At 40.6% G+C, this 21,263-nt stretch overlaps 2 protein-coding genes across 11 annotated transcripts in view; one reads left to right on the top strand and one right to left on the bottom strand.

Annotated features, from left to right (window-relative positions):
• The first annotated feature begins 93 nt into the window (after window positions 1-93).
• Window positions 94-11,070, top strand: GJA10 (gap junction protein alpha 10). 2 transcript variants are annotated; one of them, XM_083433532.1, is made up of 3 exons: window positions 94-616; window positions 3,178-3,234; window positions 4,718-6,408. In XM_083433532.1, exon 3 carries the CDS (start codon window positions 4,728-4,730, stop codon window positions 6,294-6,296), a length of 1,569 nt encoding a protein of 522 aa, XP_083289658.1. In that variant the 5' UTR covers window positions 94-616; window positions 3,178-3,234; window positions 4,718-4,727; the 3' UTR covers window positions 6,297-6,408. The 2 variants fall into 2 exon arrangements, with proteins under 2 accessions (XP_083289658.1, XP_083289659.1); XM_083433533.1 differs by lacking the exon at window positions 94-616 and adding an exon at window positions 10,348-11,070 and having other exon boundaries at window positions 2,455-3,234; window positions 4,718-6,251.
• A 1,931-nt stretch (window positions 11,071-13,001) lies between these two features.
• The window catches only part of BACH2 (BTB domain and CNC homolog 2), a 227,025-nt gene continuing 218,763 nt past the window's right edge, over window positions 13,002-21,263 (bottom strand). For 6 of the 9 annotated variants that reach the window (XR_014509535.1, XR_014509536.1, XR_014509537.1 and 3 more), the window contains 2 exons: window positions 17,875-20,069; window positions 13,002-17,843 (listed from right to left, as the gene is read on the bottom strand). Coding sequence is in view for 3 of the 9 variants with exons in the window: in XM_083433472.1 (XP_083289598.1) it covers window positions 19,587-20,069 (483 nt within the window). In the remaining 6 variants the exon portion in view is untranslated. Of the gene's footprint in view, window positions 20,070-21,263 lie in introns of all 9 variants that reach the window. The other 3 variants (XM_083433472.1, XM_083433474.1, XM_083433473.1) reach the window with 1 other exon arrangement.

The following is a 21,263-nucleotide window of genomic DNA, read 5'->3' as shown; positions in this document are numbered from 1 at the left end:
CAAGTTTTATTTTGTATCTACTAAATACTGCACACCGTTGAAACCCCAAACTTTGTAAAATGAATGCACTTAATATTCATTAAACATTGACTTGAAGTGTTTTTTATAACGTGTTGCTGTATTCCCCCCCCCCCCCTTTTCAGTACAGGGTATGATACCTTATATTACATAAAGAGTAACATATGTCATAATATTCCAGTGCCAAGCCCAGCACTTGGACTATGTTCCACTGAAATTGAAATCATGGAGGCTTGCTTCGAGTGAGGGTTCTCTGATCTAGCAAGAGCAGTCTTCATCAAGATTCGCCTCTGCTAGGTCTCACATGCAGAAAATGGGCCTTCATCAGAGAGAACCCATGTCCAGCATGTGCACAAGGCTGCATGCACGCTTATTGGTCAGTGCTTCCCGACAATCTAACCTATCCTTATCACCACTAGTGCCATTCCCACTACTCCCTCCAGCACCAGAGAACCACTGAGGATAAGAATCATTTCTGCCTAATTTGTATTGCCAGATGGTGTATTGAGGCAGGGAGATAGTGGCATGGCTAAGCCCATTTGATGAGTTAATGGCAAAGGCTGGGATTTCCTATCTCCTAGCTACTATACTAGACCAGGTAAATAATGGATAAATATGTGTGCATGGTGCTTCATTTGTGATTTTTTTCCAGTGTACCTTGCTCTCTTAATCTAACCAGCTCTATTTAGAGAACACTTAAGTGGCATCAGGTTCTCTTTGTGAAGGACAGTCGGTGGTTACTTCAAGTATTATACATATTTCCACCAAGAATGCCATGCAGCAAATTGTCATTTACCACAGAAGTAGTTCTTCAATCATCAAGCGCCAAAATAAAGTTACGTAGTTTAAGAACTGATGAATGGTGATGTTGAAAACTGCAACATTAACAAACCTGTGGGGAAAGGGTTTTCTCTCTCTCTCCCAGAAGACATTGCTTCTTAAAGTTGTTGTACCTCAGCGACAGCACTTCAAAGGGAAACTCCGGTGTGAAATTGATGAAGTAGAATTTAGCAACAAACAATTCTATTCATTTTAGGCTAGCCTTTGCCAACCCTGGTGCTCTCCAGATGTTTTGGGCTACCACTTCGATCACCTTTTCCTCCCTGTTGCCATTTTTTGTCAGAATCACAGTGAGCAAGGAAAGGGTTACACTTCCCCAAAATCCAATTCAAAACTCAGTTCCCCTCCCCACCGTACTTTTTTTTTAAAAAGACCTCAACATGTTACAGGTGACGGACATATTTTGCACATGTAGTTAAGCTGTGTGTGTATATTTACCAAAGAAGGAGGACACTTCATCTGACAAAGCGCTCTAGTCAATGAAATCTTATGCCGCTATAGGTCTGTTAGTCTTCAATGCTGTAGATGGGTTTAAGGGCTCCAGTAGTTTCTCATTGTCAGATAATTTCTGGAGATGAAATTTAATCTACAGCCTGCTTATCTAGAATAATCCCAGGAAGTCGTTCGAGACTGTACCAGAAGTGAGTATTCATATCTCTCTTTTCCCTAAACCTCATTGAATTGCAACCAGACATAGAGCGGATCCTCAAAATATTATTCAGCTGCAAACACTGCTGAAGTGAATGGAGGGTTAACTGGAATCCTGTGGCCATCATAGGCGGAGGTTGCCAAGTACCTAAGGCTATAGTTATACAAACAGCAATTCCACAAGCAGAAGACTTCAATATGCTTTCTCTTTCTGCTTCATGTCATACAATAAATGGCTACACAATTAACATAGCCGACTTCATAGCCCTGCTTCTTTTCATTAATTAATATTGTTGCACAGAATGAGGCAACTTTGGGATGGGGGTGGGGAAAACACAAAAGTGCTTATTACAGTTTTCTTTGATTTATTGTATTTCTATTCTGCTTTTCATTCAAATGAATCCCAAAGCGGCTTACAAACAATAAATAACAGTAAGAGAATAAAATGTAATGGAACACCACAGATACAGAAAAATCATAAAAAAATTACTACTACTACTACTACTAATAATAATAATTGCATATGCCACCCATCTGACTGGGTTGCCCCAGCCACTCTGGGCGGCTTCCAACAAACTATAAAACCACAGTAAAACACCAAACATTAAAAGCTTCCCTATACAGGGCTGCCTTCAGGTGTCTTCTAAAAGTCAGATAGATGTTTATTTCCTTTACATCTGACAGGAGGGCATTCCACAGGGTGGGCTCAACTACCGAGAAGGCAATTACAATAAAACAATTGCAATATATAGTATAAAACATATTAAAAGCAGCAATTAAAAAACACACACACAAAACCACAATTACAGCAAAAGACACATGATTACCAAATCAATATGGCATTTATAATTTATAGAACAAAATTAACAGCATAACAACTAAAAATATAAGTTACGTAAGCTCTGTTAAGTTCACATACAAACTCCATGTCCCCATGATTCATAATCTTTCACTCTATTCATTAAAATACACATAACGTCTGTCTTTAAGCCAGCTCAGCCAGATGTTTGTCTTCCACTGTGGAAGAGGAAAGGGGATGAAGGCCATATAAGCATAAATGCTATAGCAATGCCCACCAAAACGAAACACAACATCCGTGAAATTCAATTCCTCATAGCAAATTTTAAACCCAGTTTATTCTGGTGTCTCATTCAACCCCTCCCCTTGAGTGCTGTTCTAACCCGTCTGTCCCACTAGGCAATAGACTATGAAATCGGACATGACCGATTGATCACCAGGCATTGATTCTCATGAAAACTAATGGAATGTAAAGAAAACGTAAGAAGCCAGATCTGTGTGAAGAGGCTGTTTGTTCATTTTAAAAAATAAACTCATTTACCAGTTGGCTCAGCAATAAAGGCTAACGTATTTGGGTTCAAACGGAATTAGCAGTGGCCTTACAGAGTAACGAAGTATGTGTGAAGCCTTGGGGGTGATTTGGTAGGACTAAAATAATTGCAGGATAATTCTGGCTGAAGGCACTGTCCTCTTGCCAGCCAGTCGATCAAACTCTGCCTGCGTACTTCAGATTCGTTTATTCTGTCAGCTACAGAACTATGAATTCTAGTCACCGTGTCAACCGTAAACTGTCTTAAGAGTTTGCTCTAAAAAAAAGGAAAAGGAAAAACTAAGTTTCTAAATGATGCTTTCTGGCTGTATACTCATTTTCAGGGTCTGATATGTTTATAATACTTGAAGAGGCTTATGAGCAAGAGAATTACTATTAAGGTAAGCAGCCAAATAATATCTGAACTTATTTCAAAGGCAAATATATGTAGGCGATTACATAGTTATTATTTTTATTATTTGGTTTTTAAATGACTGCTTAGGTTCTGTTACGATTTTGCCATGGTGAAATAATGTTTGCATTTTCCCCCTTATCCATTTTTCTAATCTAAACTTTGCACCTGATTATATAAACCAGATGGGTGCTAAAACCATGAGGAAAAAGGAAGGTAACGGAAAAGTTGCAGCAGGTAGAACAGATTTTACATCTGTTCGTCACGGCATTTCTTAACAAGGAAGTCTCATTGGGATCTTATATGTTTATAATTATGTTCCTGGTTGAAACTTACGTTAGAATCAAAGGAAAGGGTGTGTGTATAGGCATTTGTGTGGCTATTTTGTGGGTGGGGAATGGTGGCCTGCTTATGAGCACAGGTGGTCCAGCATCTATGCACTATGTGTATAGCTATAGTGTATAACTATGGTGTATAACTTACACAATTTGCCACCACAGAATGGGTATATGGGCATTAGTTTAGATGAGCTATAGGGGACCTGTGGGCCATTCAGACTTTGCAGGACTACAAGTCCCATAATCCCTTACTATTGGCAATAGTGTCTGGGGATGATGGCAGCTGGAGTCCAACATCTGGAAAGCCACAGGTTCCCCATCCCTGCTTTAGGTGTCTTTAAAGTGGGATTAAGCGAACCTGATATATAGGGCAGCATACCTGCTGGTAATAGATGCCGGGGATAGGCAACAGTTCATGCCTGTGACCTTCGTGCCCTGCTTGTAAGCTTTCAAAAACAAACAAACCCAAAAGCAATTTGATAAAGAATGTGGGGCTATATGCATCTTTTGTCAAATCAGTCAGGTTTGTTCTTACGTTCTTTATTCATCTCCAAAATTCTAGGATGATAGGTGGCACTCCTCAAACATTCAGCCTACCAGATGCAACTTTTTATTGATATTTTGAGATGGGGTTCAATTTGTCCGAGTTTAGAAAACCAGGTGACAGGGAAAGGCAGAGGGAGGGAGGGAGGGAGGGAGAGAGAGAGAAAGAGAGAGAGAGAGAGAGAGAGACTAGCTGTTTCTATTATTATTTGAAGCCTGAAGGTCTTCTATGGTGAAGATCGCATAAGAAAGAAAACAATACAATAAATAGTAATGCCCAAGAGGATCCTTTAGGTTGGTGGATGGGGACTTGTAGCTATCCAAATGTTATTCAACTCCCTTCAGTCCCAGTCAGCATGGTCAATGATCAGGAATGTTATAGTTCAGCAATATATGGTGGGCCATAGGGTTCCCAACTCACAGCAGTAAACACAGCAAATCTCATTTGATCGTCCTAGTTCAGTCAGTGCCAGCTGTGTCAAAAGGAATTAGAAACAATTTTAGATAAAAATGTGATCAAGCGCCAATGCCCATAGAACTGAACTACAGTTGGTATTTCATCCTTTAACACTGCGTTGTTATTTGTTTCAGGGATGAGCCCATGACTATGGGGGACTGGAACTTGCTGGGCAGCATTCTAGAAGAAGTACACATCCATTCTACCATAGTGGGCAAAATCTGGCTCACTATCCTTTTCATATTTCGAATGCTAGTTCTTGGTGTTGCAGCTGAAGATGTCTGGGATGATGAGCAAGCAGAGTTCATTTGCAACACAGAGCAGCCTGGCTGCAGCAATATCTGCTATGACAAAGCTTTTCCCATCTCCCTGATCCGTTACTGGGTGCTACAGGTAATCTTTGTTTCATCTCCTTCCCTCGTTTATATGGGTCATGCCCTTTACAGACTCCGGGCCCTTGAGAAAGAGAGGCAGCGGAAGAAAGCTCACCTCAAAGCACAGCTGGAAGAGATCGAGCTTATATTGGAAGAACACAGGAGAATAGAGAGGGAACTGAGGAAGTTGGAAGAACAAAAGAAAGTAAACAAGGCACCCTTGCAAGGGGCCTTGCTGTGGACCTACATCCTGCATATCCTGACCCGGTCAGTCTTAGAAGTGGGTTTTATGGTGGGTCAGTATCTTTTATATGGGTTTCAAATGTATCCACTTTATAAATGCACTCGCCCACCATGTCCTAACACTGTGGATTGTTTTGTATCTAGACCAACAGAGAAAACCATCTTCATGGTTTTCATGCACAGTATTGCAGCAGTTTCTCTCTTTCTGAATGTTTTAGAGATTGTCCACTTGGGGGTAAAGAAGATTAAAAAGACTCTTTGTGGGACGCTCAAGGAGGAGCTTGTAGCCACTGATAATGACATTAACTTTTCCAAAAAAAATTCAGTGATACAGCAGATTTGTATCATGTCTAATTCGTCTCCCCAAGGCAGTTTTAAATTTATGCCAGACCAGCAAGTTGGGCTGCCAGCTTACTTGGCTCCTGAGGAAGGATTCACACCTGCTGAACAAAACCAGAACCCAATAAATGCAGAACAACAATGGTGCAGCAACCAGAGAAGCAGGCCAAATCAGCACCAGGGTCAACTCCACCACCTCTGCAGACATCTAGAACATTCTAATGAGTGTGATCAGCACCACAGGCAGCTCCCCAGGCACCTCCAAAATCTCATGGGTCAGCGGCATGACTATCAACAACAGAATGAGTCTTCCAGCAGTGAGGATGTCCAGAAGCCATCACAGCAGGGCACCAACAGCTATCGAAAGAATGAACAGTATCCTCTAGAACATTCCAAGAATCTTCAACATGGTCCTAAACCTTGCATTATCTCCAGTCATATGGACAGCCCTCAAGGCATTCTTCGAAAACATAGCCGGGCACTCAGCTGCAAGGACTTAGGAACTGATCGTTGTGACTCTCCAGACAGCGGGCGTCATCAGAACCGCAAGTCTAGCTTTTTGTCCAGGGTGTTGTCAGAAAGCCAGCTGGACACAGACTCAGACACCTCAGACTCGCGGAATGGTTCTGGCTCAGATGCCAAACACAGAGATGATAGCAGTCTTCCTAACACACCACCACTTCCTTCCGCAATGGGACGCAGAATGTCAATGGCAAGTAGACCCAAGCGACCTTCCTTCTATACCCTGCTAGTGTGAGTTATCGCTCCTTAGAATAGCGCTAGCTTAGGTCTTGGGCTTTACTGGTTCGTTCAGAATTGTGATCAAATAGAGCGGAAAATAATTTTGAGTTCTTTCATACCAAGTTAAGTCTTTGAGAAATATAACTGTTGCAGCAGAAAGGCATTTTAAAAACAAAACAAAATTAAAGGCATCAGACACTATGAATCTTATGGGGGGGGGAATTGGGAATGGGGGAGGTGCATGCAATGAAATAGTGTTGCCACTGCTATCAATGTTAATATTAATGTAAAGACTTGTCTTCCACACATGAACAAACAGGGTAAACAGTATATCCCTGAATCCTCCTTGAAACATACTTTACCCTATTTTTCAGTTTGGAAACTGAGGTTAAGGGCACCATGAAGGGTACATTATATCCACAGCTGAGTAGGATTTTAAACTCTATTTTTCAGCAGTTATGAGGATGTGCCATCAAATCACAGATCAGCTATAAACTCACAAGGTGGTCTAAGATAAGCCAAACACCTCTTGGACTCAGCTCCAAACTTTAATATGGGTATTGTAACACTGGTCTAACAAAGCATTCTGAGGCTTGAAACCTCTTAGCCCCTCTGCTATATACTGTACATGGCTTCCATTGTGTCCTGCTCACATTGACCCGTCTTGTGTGTGCACACCCTCTAGGAGGGTCCATTATCCCAGCAGGTGAATGTGATCAAGGGTATATATATGTATCTCAGAATTCCTCCCCAAGCAATGATGCCACAATGTTATGTAGACACCATGCAGATCAATCAGCTGAGCGACCTTTACAGTCATATCAAGTGCATGTGACCTATGCAGTTAGAAATTGCACAGTACTTTAATAAAATCTGAGATGCAAGTGGAGAAGTGTGGGCGCATTTCCAAGCTGCAGAGATTTTCTGCTCTTTATGAGCTAAACAAGAATTCACTGAGACTGGTCTCTTATCATGTGGTGATGCAGGCTTGCCTTCTTCTAACCTGTTCAATTGTCAGGATTCTGCCTCCATACTAATTTTGGCTGGTAATTGCTTCCAACTGGTAGTTTGAGCTAAGCATTACCACGGTCCTGCAACCATTCCAATTCAGAGAAAGGCTCAGTGTACGATAACACTTGTAAGAAGCATAGGCTCATCTGCCGCATAGTTTGGCGATGCTACTTGAGAGGTTCTTATGTGGCTGCCGTGTGGTACTTTGTGAGTTTCACTTTAAATGCCTGGACAGAACCCAGAAAGAGGACAAGAGGTCATGGCCTACCACACCTTCATTGGACTGCCTGCATGTTCCATGACCATAGGCACTACTCCCTCTACATCATAGACAAGAAACTTATGCCCTACCCATATTCAACTCCCATCAGCCCCAGCCAGGATGGCCAGGATCTAGAGCAGGTGTGGAGGAACCTATGACCCTCCAAATGTTGCTGAACTACAATTCCCACCAGCCTCAGCATGAATGTTCTATGGCAATGATGCCAAAGGGCCAATGGGAATCGTAGTTCATCAACATATCTATGAATATCTAGAAAAATCTGGAGGGCTAATGGTTCCTCACACCCAATCTAGTAGGCTACAGGTGCTGCATCCCTGTTCTAGGCTCCCTTTCTACCTCTGCACTGACAATGGGGTGGGTCAGAGCTTTAGCTGCCCATCCCATTCCTACCCTCAAGACTGTTTACTATAAAGATGCTTTATGTGGGGCTGCCCTTGTTTCTGGTCTGGAAGCTGCAACTTCCAGCGGCCAGACTGCTCATGGGAGAAAGCTACATGTTACTCTTGCCGAGAGAGCCGCACAGGTTGTCAGCTTGCTGCTGGACCAGGTTCAAGGTTATTGTGTTAGTTCACAAAGCCCTACAGAGCTAGGGCCTAAAGTACCTTAAAAACCACTTGGTTCCTTAAATATTCCACTGCCAAGGGGGAATTTGGGTAGCCCTTCATGCCCGTCAGGTTTGGTCAGCCTTTCCCAGGCACCAAGCTTTCAGTGTTGCAGCCCCTACCCTGAGAAACTCCTTGCCAATGGAAGTCCCTCAGGACATCTCTGCCTCCTTTTAGATGTTGAAACCTGTATTGTTTAGACGGGCCTTTGGAACTTGAATTTGTTGTTTTTAACTAACCAGTTTTATTGATATGCTATTATAGTAGCTTATGTTTCCACACTGCACGCCACCTTGTTGTTTTTCTATCAAAGTGTGGTTTATAAATATATATATATTTAAATGGTTTAATGAAACAAACCAGGTTCAAATCTGGCTCACGCCACCCAGCCAGCATGTCTGATGGTCGGGGTCAGATGATGGGTAGTTGTAGTCCAACAACACCTGGATGGCATCTGTAGTTTAAGTTAATCAGAGCTCCAAGTTCAGAGGTAAGGGGGAATTCCCACTAGCAGATGCTTCCACTGTAACATCTTAAACAAGTAAGACGGCTCGCTTTCAGAGATTGGATATTGGGCCTTGTGGGCTGCTACATTCTTATATTTCTGAGAAAATATTATTTGTTTGCACTACTTACTATGCTGTTCAGCTGTTGACTGAGCTCTGCTGTTTAGGCAACAAGTGTCTGTGTGGTTGAACAGGACCCAAGAAGTCCTGGGCAATTGATTTTCCTCTCCCAATTGAATTGTTAAAAGCCATGACATGTACAGCTCCATTTGCTGGATTGGTTGAAGCAGCAGCATTGACCAGCACAGCAACTGAAATGTGGCTCTGTTGCTTAGAGAATGGGGCAGACAGAGCAAAGCTAGTCCTGTCCTGCTACTCAGAAACTCCCCGAGTGACAAGAGATTGAGGGCAGACAAAGGGAAGTACTTTGACACGAAATCAGAAATGGCCACTAGCTTAGATTGCTTTTTAAAGGGATCCCATAAATTCATGGAGGACAGATCTGTTATATCAGGAATGTGAAACCATTTGCATCCGCTGCCCCAAGGCACTGTTGAACCACAACCCCCATGATCCTTAACCGCTTTGCAATGGTAGCTGGAGCTGATGTGCCACCACTTTCACATCTTCTGGAGCAGGGGTCAGCAAACTTTGCCAGCAGGGGGCCGGTCCACTGTCCCTCAGACCCTGTGGGGGGCTGGACTAGATTTTGAAAAAAATTTGAACAAATTCCTATGCCCCACAAATAACCCAGAGTTAAAAAGGTAAAGTAAAGGGACCACTGACCATTAGGTCCAGTCGTGACCAACTCTGGGGTTGCGGCACTCATCTCGCTTTATTGGCCGAGGGAGCTGGCGTACAGCTTCCGGGTCATTTGGCCAGCAGGACTAAGCTGCTTCTGGCAAACCAGAGCAGCGCACGGAAATGCCGTTTACCTTCCCGCTGGAGCGGTTCCTATTTATCTACTTGCACTTTGACATGCTTTCGAACTGCTAGGTTGGCAGGAGCAGGGACCGAGCAACGGGAGCTTACCCTGTCGCGGGGATTCAAACCGCCAACCTTCTGATCGGCAAGTCCTAGGCTCTGTGGTTTAACCCACAGCACCACCTGCTCCCTCAAACCCAGAGATACATTTTAAATAAAAGGACACATTCTACTCATGTAAAAATGCGCTGATTCCTGGACCGTCCAGGAAGGCAATTGGGCTGTATCCAGCCCCTGGGCCTTAGTTTGCCTACCCATGATCTGGAGGGCTATAGCTTCTCCACCACTCTCATATTCTGAGGCAATAGATGATTGGAAAGTATTTGTTGGGGAGCAAACAGCAGGACAAAAGTACTGCTTGTGACTGGACTAGGCTGACCTTGGTGAAATCCAGCAGGGTGGTTGTTGTGCTTTTAAGATGAAGCACTGAGCTGATGTGGCTGACCTGCATCCCTCAATATATTGTTGGACCCTAGCTTCCATCAGTCTCAGCATAACCAATGGTTTGAGATGATGTGAACATCCAGAGGGAAACAGGTTTGTCACTCCTTCGCTAAACTGTAAGCAAAACAGGTAAGCTAAAACTAAAATAATCTACAAATCTATTGAGAATGAACATTTCCCTGAACCCTCTTTCTTCTGCTACAAGCCAAGTCAGTTTCTTTTTCTTTTCTCTTTCAGAATGTGCTACTAGAACTATCATCTATCATGAAAAAATAATGCTTGCTTAGCAGCACTACCAAAGCACAGTAGCAAATCCCGAAACCTGAAACATGAAGGTTAAAAGCAGTTCTCTCCCTTCCTCCTAGACCCTAGCAAATATGCTGCTTCAAGGTGGACAGCTATGGATATGGAATCTGTTATTTCTGACTGACACATGCATCTTGGCAGCCGCACGTGTGATCCAAAAGCCTCTTTCAAAACGCTCCCATTTCCTCTCATGTGCAACTACTAGGAGCTGTTTAGTGTGTCCAGCTGCTACAAAACAGCATTCTTTTGTTCCTAGGAGAAGACTATGGGGGAGATACGCATCTTGATTTGTAGGACTGCCACATAGCTATCCAGCAGGAGCCCCGGTACACAACTTCAAGGCTGTTGAGATACAAAACATCTGTAAGGGTGGGATTGGCAGATGAGACTGCTTTCTGAAAGGCTCTCTTGCCTGCCCACCTCTGTACGCCCCAGGAATCAATGAATAAAAGATGAAAGCAGCATGCAGTAAGTTTTTAGTTCAATGCTGCAGGTTAACAATGAAGTCTGAATCCATCTCGAAGATGCACAGCTACCTCCCTCCGCAGACCTTTGGCATGCTGAATCTTATGATCTTGAAGGAATTGTCAGCATTACCTTGTTACTTGCCTGTTTCTCCAAATGTTAATAAACACGGGCTGAAAGCATTTTTTAAAAAACAAAACATGATATAGCCTACCCCTGTTTTATTCCTTTAGCATAAAAGGGGACTAAAACAACAACTTAAACTGTTTCTACATTGTCTTTGTCCAGACAGTTCTACTTGTTGCTGCTTATGGAAAGGTTGGGTTTTTAACAACAAAAGAATAATAACGTCTCTTTCTGACTACTGCTGTTCCTGCCCTATATAGCACATAGGAAGTAAGGGTAGCCTTGCCGTAGAAAAGATACCAGTCCTGAAGGGGAAACTGTTCATTATCTGGGTGTTTTCTCTCTCTCCTCTTGTTCTTAAATAGGGCAGAGATGTCTGAGCACACAGCTAGACTTAATGGAGGGGATAATAGATTCAAAAAATGGTAGGGAATAACTGCAAGGTCAAAAATGAATAGGCCAGACTGTTTCCAGCTATGTGTGGCAGCAAGGGAAAGATTATCGAGTTCACAACAGGGATGCACAACTCCCAAGGGTCACTTCAGTGCTTTTAACTAACACAAGAGGTCCTCATTGCTATATCCTATGAGAAAAGCATTTCTGCTACAATTTCAATAGTTCGTTCTTTCTTTCTTCCGTCATTGATTTCTTTTTCTCATAGAGCATACACTCTCTTTATGAAAGCCATTCCATCTTTTCAGTCTCACTCAAACACAAAAAACATACAGAGTAAAAACCAACTCTTACCCCTTTGGGACAGAAAGAAAAAACCAGCCCTAGAAACCATAATAGATAAACGTTCAAACAGGCAACTGCAATATGGAACAAGTGAGTTTCTTCTGTTCCAGTTATAATGGTGCTCCAATCAACCCTCCTCAGGAATGCACAATTGCTTCAAGCTGCACACTTACATGTTTGGTTGAATAGGAAACATTAACTAAAGGATAGAGAAAGACATGGTGGGGAAGATCCACTTCCATGTTTTTCACAAGCTTTTAGTGTTTTCTTTACTAGTAAATGAAGATTTTTCCAAAAGATACCATGCCCAAGGAATAATACAGCGAGATAAATCACAAACTAAACTCTGTATTTCATTTACAAAACCTAATTAACAATAATGTACAGCATGTCAACACATTCTATTACATGAGATCTTAAATAATATATACAATGCCAAAATAATAATGACATGCGCAACTCAGTATCTTAAAGCCGAGCAGTCCAAATATTCCTGAAATAAGTCCATGTGAGCAACTCTCTAAATGCGTTAAAGCTACCTGAAGGTGGCTCACATATGTATATTGCTTTATGAATGTTAAGAAGACCCCCATGTGAGAAAACGCTCATCAAAAGCTCAGACAGAACCTTCATAGTAGCTCACATGGCCTTGGATACAATGCTTTATAACAGAGGCAGCTCATTTGTTCGGCTGCACGCCACTGAGGGCTGAACATGAATGTGTGATTCCATTAAAATTCACCTTAAAAGTAAGCTAAGATCATGCAAAGGTGAATTCTGCCCATGATAAAAGCCTGTGGCACCTACATCGATCTTGCTACCTGAAGTGCAAATGAAGACCAACAGTGAGCCAGTATGGACAATGGCAGAATGCCTAATGCCTACATAATGCTACATTTAGATGTAGTCTTGCAGTTTATTTAAGATCTGGTATCTAACAGCACAATCGTGACCATGTTGCTGGCATCCATCTGTCTTGAGAGACAATGGGGTGTGCCTCCAGGGGTGAAGTCACAGGTAAGAGCTAAGTGCAGGGTGAGGATCAAAGGAAGACAAACTACCACAGAAGGAGCACAATGTGTTCCTCCACCAACAGAACTATGCCTCCCCTAACACCCTATATACCCCAGAAGTAATTTCTATTGAATTTACTGGGGCTTACTCCCAGGTGAACGGGGTTAGGATTGCTGCTTTAGCCACCTTTCAGATTTGCTTGCTTTTCAACGAAAGTAACATTAAATTCAGAGGCAGAGATCTACAATACGTAATGATATGTCTTTATTTCATCAACAGAAATGGTGTCTAGACAAAATTCAGTTAACACTATCAATTCAAATGAATGGAAAGGGTTTTCTTTTTCTTTGCACGATACTGTATTTACAATGAGTAAATGAAGTCTTAAATTTATTAGTTCATAGCAATGCTGTTTTTTTTCTCCAAAAAGGTAAAAATTCTTAGTAACAAGGAATAAGCATCAACAGCCATTTCATTTATACAATATAAATCACAAGAAACCACAGTCACCTAGAAAAAAAATAATAGACAAGCTTAAGAACTAGTACAATAAAATGATGCATTGAATTAAGTTACATTAATCGCATAGAATCTGTGTAAAAAGTATATAGAAAAACACCTGATGCAACTTGTTACAGTCATTGACCAGTTATGAGAGGTACAGAGGATTATACAGGTAGATATGTGTGAAAACTGTCCATACTGTCTGACCTGGGGAGGAAGAGAAGAGGGATTGCATCCCCTTGCATACACTGATAAAAACCCTGTTTTGAATATGGCCTCTGAAGTTTGTAAGGCATATAGTAGAGGTGCACTTGTATCCCACTGGTTCTGGAACAAACTTGGGGTGTTCTCCACCCTTGAAATAAAAAGTTGACCCTTGAATTGAATGGCAAAAATCAAGCATCCAAAGATCTCCAAAGTGTTTAGCATAATTTCTGATTGGAGGGATCCAGATATATTCAGTCATATCACAAGTAGTAAATATACAAGTTTCTGAAGCACACATCATCTTTTTTTTTGTGACATTGCAAATGTAAGAGCTTAAACTTGCTTTCAAAACAACACACAGTTCTATGGTTAAGTGGGGTGGGTGGGGAAATCCCGATTAGATACTCAGGATGGCTCTCCAAATCTGAACTGACCTATTAAGACAGAGTGCTATGGGAAATCCTAAGCTGAGTTTCTGACTCAAAATTCCTTCAAATCAATGGATAACTAATTCCAGAATGAGAAACTGAGTCACATTTCAAACTCTGAGCAATGAAAAAAGTCAATTTCTGACCAAACTGCTTAAGCTTTTCAGTTCCAAAGGTTGCAGTCCTACGCACACTTAGCCGGGAGTAAGTTCTATCAAAAAGGAAGCAAACATGCTGCACAAATGTACATATCAATTACCACACTGCATAGGTGTCTAAACTTGTATGTAAACTGGACTTCTATAATAGAGCTGATGTTGTAATAGAGTTAATGACATGTCCAACAATAAAAGGTATTTAAACCAGCCATAAAATTTTTCTTTTAAGTTTGAGAAGGGAATTTGAATAATTAACGCTCCACCGGAAAAGTGGTTTCCATCACAATGGTAGAACCATATGAGTATTATTATAATTTTAAAACAAACACATATCACTAGTTTTAATGGGTTTTGTTTAAATATATAATATTGGTGGAGTGTAGGAAAATACTGTAATTCTTTTACATGGCAAGCAATGACATTCTAACTTCCAGAGAAAATTATAATAATTTATTAGTAGTCTACAATCCACCAAACTATAGATTTTAATATACATAAAATTGTTTGAATGGACTTAACATATGTACATGTACAACTCTATTCTGCAGCATCATTTGATGCCTGAGTCTTGAAATAATTCAAATATTATAAATATACATAGTATAAACAAGCAAAAGTACGCACACTGATTTTATACTGGAGATAGAAATTAGCTACCACATTTTTAGCAAGGTTTCCCTTAGGCTAAATCAAATCCTTTTTTAAAAATTTTGTCCCTATCCACCTTCTCTAAATAGAATTTTAAAACAGGTACACAATTAAGCTGATGTAACAAAAATAAGGGGATAAATAAACATAAAACCTTATTATTTGTGTGTGAAGACTACCTCTTGGAGTCATTGGTTTGAGCTGGGTTGGTGAGGCTTGCATAGGCTTATCAATACTACCCATTAGGCCAGATGCTCAAGGAACACTCTAGCTTCATCGGCTAAACCTACATGTATTATTTTTAATTATTTTTAAAAGACACCCATGAAGATAAATGGTGGAATGAGATGAAAGGCTCTGGAGGTCTCTTTATTTTATAATTATTCTGACTCTGGCATACAAACTTAAAAAACCCCAAACATATAGCAGTTTGTCACAATGCTTACCATATTCCATCTAGGGAAGAATTCGTTTTTGTTTTAAGAGCTCTGAGGAAAACTGAAATTCCACAGATGTAGCTTTTCTCATCACAGCAATACACTGACGAGAAAAACCACACCTGCTGAATACCACAGTGTTCAGAACTCCTGTCAGGGGTGAAAACAAAAAGGCTGAATGTTTTTCTTTCTTTTTCTTAAAAAACCTGCCTATATAAGTATGCTGGGTGTTTATCAAAGCTTTTGAAATTAAAAGCTTGGACATGAGTTGAATGTAACCCTTAACCACCATATTATCAGCAGCTGAATCTGTTACACTAAGTATTATCCAACGTCCACATTATTTTTTTTTTAAAGAGACAGCAGTTGTAAATACTAATCACAGTGGTTTGTGTATCCAATGATTATTTTTTTTACTTCCTTGGGAACAAAAATACATGGATTAGATCCAAAAAATAAAAATAAAATAGTGCATCTTTAAAGCAGCATATATCCTTAGAAAGACATTGAATAATTTACTTGCACAATATATAAAATAATAAGTTTTATACTGCAGCATCAAACTCTGACGCCTGAGTCGTCATATGTTAGGTCTAGAATATAAATATGGGGATGTCTTGGTAACTTGATTGAGTCTTTTTTCCCTCTTTTAAACTAGCTCTTTTGTTCCAGAATCAGGTTGCAATGAACTTCAGTTGTATTCAAGGCACCCCCAAGATAACGCGGAGAAACAAATATATTACATAGTGTAATACTCACCTGACAAAAGCAGAAAAAGCCTAAATGAAATGAGGTTTTCTGGCAATACGAAGTATAGCAAAGGCAAATAAAAAGGAGGACTAGTTGCAGACTGGACAAAGCTAAATGTATACTCCTTACATGCTCTTTGTAGCAGTGCAAAAGCAGTTTCCATCTAGCACAAAACGTCAAACTGAGACAAACCTATTAATTCCTTTATGAATTTTTTTATCAATCGAAGGTATTTTCTCCTTCTGCATTGTTCAGCAATGCCTACTTATTTATTTTCCAATAGAAGTTTGGTCAGTTATTTATTCAAATGTGTTGCTTCGTGTCCAGTTCTGAAGCTAATTCTCCTACATGTCTCTCTTGACATTAACCCAAGAGCCACATGTAGTTCTGAAGAACCATACACAATATATAGTCCAATGAAGAAAAATATACATATCAGTCATTTGTAAATGGTGAAAAGCTAAACTCATCCTAAAAAGCTTGAAACGATAGACTTATCTGAGCAGTGGACTTTAAAAAATCAGTTTCTCCAAGAAAAGAGAACGGAAGAAAAAGGTAGAGAGAGGCCCAGCACCAATGAGAGAGCCAGGTCAATACAATAGCTGTGGAACAATATGTTCTGTCAATTGCATTTAAACCACTGGAATGAGGTCAAAAGTACCAGTTGCACGTGAGTTGGTGTGATAGCAAATCTTCATGTCCGAAAGCTAGCTCAGACTTGGTTGAATACCCATAAAAACCACAACTAGCTGGAGGTCACTTAAAAATAAAGAAGGCAACAGAAAAAAAACAACATTTGAACAATACTGTTGACTGAACGATTACAACAACAAAATCTCAAATGCAAAAACCTGGCTTTAAAGCCATAATGCAATTCACATGTAGCTTTAAAAAAAATCTAGCTTCCATCACTGTCCATCTCACAGAAGTTAAGATTTATTTGCAAAGCGCAGAAGGGCTCTGCAATGTCAACTGATTACAAGTCAATCCCCTCATAGTTGCATATCCCCTAACCCCCTAAAGAGCTTCTGTTTTCTGCACACAGAATTGTTGCAAGCTTCCAATATAATTAAATAGCTACAAAGCGAGTCAAGGACTTTCTCACCCCTGCGCCAAAACATCCTACAGCTTGAACTAGCATCCTTATGACATATATAAATAGATGAATAAGTAGAGTAAGTTTTTGTTTGTTTTACAGAAATGGTTAATACTTAATTTATATATTTAAAAACATAGCAGTTCCAACCTACATAAGAACATCCCTCCCTTCCTAGTAAATAAATGTGGCACATGCAATGGGTACGCCTCCTGGTTGGCAGGTAGGTTGCAGTGAATTTGGAGTACAGAGAAGAAACAGGACTGGCAAGCTGTCTGCATAAGCTGATAAAAAAGAGGGTGTCAATTCATCCTTTAGAAAAACAATGCAGATTTACTGAGTGCCATACCGCTTAGTGTAAACATTAGCACTGAGAAACATATTGTCATAGTTAATAGGGAAAAAAACCTGTTTGAATCACATGGGGTGGCTCAATATGGTTTTACCCACAGAAAAGGTGAACAGTACCAATCTGTAAACCATAGATGCCATCATAAAATATAGCTCAAAGCACCCTGGCACAATCAAGATAGAAAGTCACTTTAAAAACAAAACAAAACAGAGGACACAATCCATCAGGGATAAGGTGATGAGGGAAAAAGTATCCTACAAAAAAACTCCTTGAAATCTTTGGATGTTATGCAAAAGCATCTCTCTTGAGCAATTCCCATCAATCACAATAAAAATGGTGTAGGAAAAGTCCTGGTGGATTGTGCCCACCCATTCCCTGAAGAGTTGTTTCCATGTGTTTGTTGGGCAGATGTTACATCTGAAAGAAGCTTGCCTTGCACAGTCACCATGTGAGTCAGGTCAGCTGGAGTTTTGTGAATTTCCTTGAGTTTCAGTACTTCTGAAACTTGTCCTCAGAGTTTCAGTACTTCTGAAACTTTGTCCTCCAACAAAGTTTCCTCTGAGACAGATGCTGCTTTGTGCTGATAAAAATAATGCAAACTGAGGGAACCTGACAGCACAATATTTCTGACACATGGGCAATCACTGCAGAATCACTGCAGAAATGCATGATTTTTAGCACTTTGGGGTAGAGATTGCTCTAAGCAAGCTTCTACATCTCTATATTACAGGGCCAGTCCTGGAAACCTTTCATGTAGACAGTTTCTCATACTTTCGTGGAGCTGAGTTAGAGTTGAACAAATGTCAGTGTAAATAGGAAGCAAGTGTAGTGAAACACTGCTGTTAACACCTGCATAACATGGTGTACAACAGAATTACACACTGAGGCCAATAGGACTATTGGAAGGGATGAACAGCACTAGTACGACATAAATAAGCAAGAATTGCAGTGGGAAGCTTAATTCAAACTTCACTGAGTCTAATGGAACTATGTTCACCAACGTAAACAGCCTGTGTCTTAAGCTATAGTTCTCAATATCAGTGACATACACTGGCCACTGTACAGTTTTTAAGGTGTCTTTGTAAGTATCAAACGATACTTGACAAATAGAAAATCCCTCTTAAAGAAAGAAGAAGAAGCAGCGACTTAATATCTGAATTGGGGAAGTAAAAGAAAGAAGAAAAAGACGAATACAGAAAATACCCAATTCACACTATTGGGTGAATTCCATATTTGGCAAGATTGTTATTTCCCTACATAATCATCTCCTGAGTGGTGTTGTTGTTTTTTTATATAAAAAATGTTGTTTTACTTAACAGATAACAATAAAAAAGCAAAGAATACAGTATATGAGTTATACTGAAATCACAACTTCATTTATGAAAAGGGGTTTGATCCAAAACTCAGTGCAAGTGGCAAAGTTGACCATCGCTGTACAGTATTGTGAGAGGATTCAAATAAAACCCACTTTGCTCAAATGGGCACATAAAAGACAGCTGTGCCACAAACACTGTGTATATTAAAATTTCAAATCAGCTTCCAACATTAAACTTTATAAATAAAATACAAACTGAATGATATTGCTGAACCGTGAACCTAAGTGGTGGTGAGAAAATATTAAAAACAGTTACAAACTACTACCTAGCATTGACAAAAAAAAAAAAAAAAAAAGGAATGTTGGAATTTGTTTATACAATAGAAATGAAAAAAAAAAATTCCAGTTGTTTTCATGAGAAAAAATTGAGGCATGCAGGGATTTTTTTTTGCATATGGATATATATATTTATATATACTATATATAGTATGTACAGTTTAGTTATAAAACTTTGATGTGTAAAGAAGCTGTCTTCAATGAAAAATTGAACATTCAGAGGAAATTCCTGAGTTAGGGTTTTGTGACATGGGCCACTGAGAAAAAAGCTGCGTTTGGGTCCTCAGAGGTGTTATGTCCATCCCTGTTGAATATTGAAATTAAAATACAATAACAACAACAATAACAACAACAATAAAAAAGAAACAGACAGTGTTGCCACTGTTTTGTTCCCCTGCATGAGCAAGGGATAGCACCATAGTGAAGAAGTTAAACTCCCGCTTGTAGAGAGGAGGGAATACTTAAAAACAGTATTGCTGCTAAGACCACTGTAGTGTGCACCAAATATGTTCTTCAATCTAAACAACAAACGAACGTGGCCACTGGCTGACTGAAGAATACCTTGCTAGGCATGGCGTGAAAAAGGTATACAGCCACTAGGTGTATTCCTTCCTAGGTTGCTCATCTGTTGTACATTTATCAGTCATTTCCTGACAGAAGTCCACTGTCACCGTTTGGTTATTCTGCTCGAGAGGGAGCTCCTGCTCGCAGTAAGTACCTTGGTCAGCTCCATCCAATACTCTTGCCGCTGCGCATTTGTCAGAAATGTTGTTAGGTAGCCAGTGAGCTCCTAGTTGCTGCACTGGGCTTTGCTCCGAACAGCACTGCAAGCCTTCCCCAACACACTGAGATGTCACCACATTTTGCTCTACTCCGGCTGGCGAAGGGTTGATACTGGTTGCTGTTGGAAGATCCATAGGCCTGAGGACAGGGCAGTATCGGTGCAGGTCTTGGATCTGTTCGGAGCTCTGCATATCCCTACACACTTCTTGGGAAAGGCAGGAGAAATTATCTAACAGCTCCCCCATGCATGCTTTCAATTGGTTCCTTTCTGATAAAAGTTTCTCCTTCTCACAAACCTGAGAGAGAGAGAGAGAGAGAGAAGTGAAAGGTCTTAATTTTAAGAAGTATGGTGTATCAGGCTTCTAGAACTCAGAAATAAATCCAAGCAAAGCTAATTCACACATTACACAGAATGATGTGGCAAAGCTCTGGACTATACAACTTCAGACTAGAGATGGAGTGAAGATCTGAAGCAGAGTTGTGGTTCGAGGACCCGATCCCCGCGTAGTGGAATGAAAACACTGCTCGAATTCTTGTAGATAAAATCAAAAGGGGCACTGCATGCTAAGCTAGGCTCCCTGTCCGAACCTCATTTCCATTCACACCCCAAAGAGGAGAGTAAAAGAAGTCATTAGCAGAGTCTCTATACGGCTAATGTGTTCTGCTTATATTGGCCAGGAAGGAGGAGAGGCCTTCCATCTGGGTAGCCCTTGACTTCTTGCTGCTTCAACCCCTTCCCCCAAAATAAGGTTATTTCTCCTCAGATAATGACAGGGTGAAGGGATAGAAAGCAGTAGAGCCAGGCTCTTTGAGGATTCCTTCTAGAATGCTTGAAGAGGGCTTCAGACAATTGATAGTACACTCAAAGACCCAATTATTTTTCAGGGCACGCACTAGGAGGTTTGTACACTCCTGCTTCAGACTGCAGTGGTTTGTGTGCATTTGCACACACGTGACGTATTTTTATGAAGTGCACAACCATGTAAAAATCCCTCCCCCTCATGCAGTAAAGTAGTACACCAGAGAGAAAAGTATAGCACAGCCCTCTCTTAGAAGAGTGCAGACAGTTTCTTATTAAAAGACAGCATTCAAAAACTGGACTTTCTACCATTTGCACTCTATAAGGTGTGGTACACATCCAAAATTTTACCACAATCTGAAACCTCATTCTATGTAATGTGTAGAGCAGCCCAGAGCTCTAGTAAGTCCATTTCTGATGTCTGTAACAGCCAGGGGAAGAAACATGCAACTTGCTGATCTTATATATTGCAATTTCTACCTCTTTCTTCACTTTCCAAAAACAGCTGGGCCATATGTGCTAAGGACGAGCACAGGTAACCGAGGTAGCCCAGAGGGCAAAGGCAGATAAGAAATGCTTAGGGCTTCAGAGGAGAAAGGAAAAAATATGGTGACCAAACTTCACGCACATGCCTCTCTTCACTTTGGCATGACCAAAAGATGCACAGAAGTGGCATTTAAATATACATGTA

This window comes from Podarcis tiliguerta (genome assembly GCF_965153285.1).
Source record: "Podarcis tiliguerta genome assembly, chromosome: 3".
Lineage (NCBI taxonomy): Eukaryota > Metazoa > Chordata > Lepidosauria > Squamata > Lacertidae > Podarcis > Podarcis tiliguerta.
Note: the sequence above shows the minus strand (reverse complement) of the source record. Positions and strands in the feature narration are given on the sequence as shown.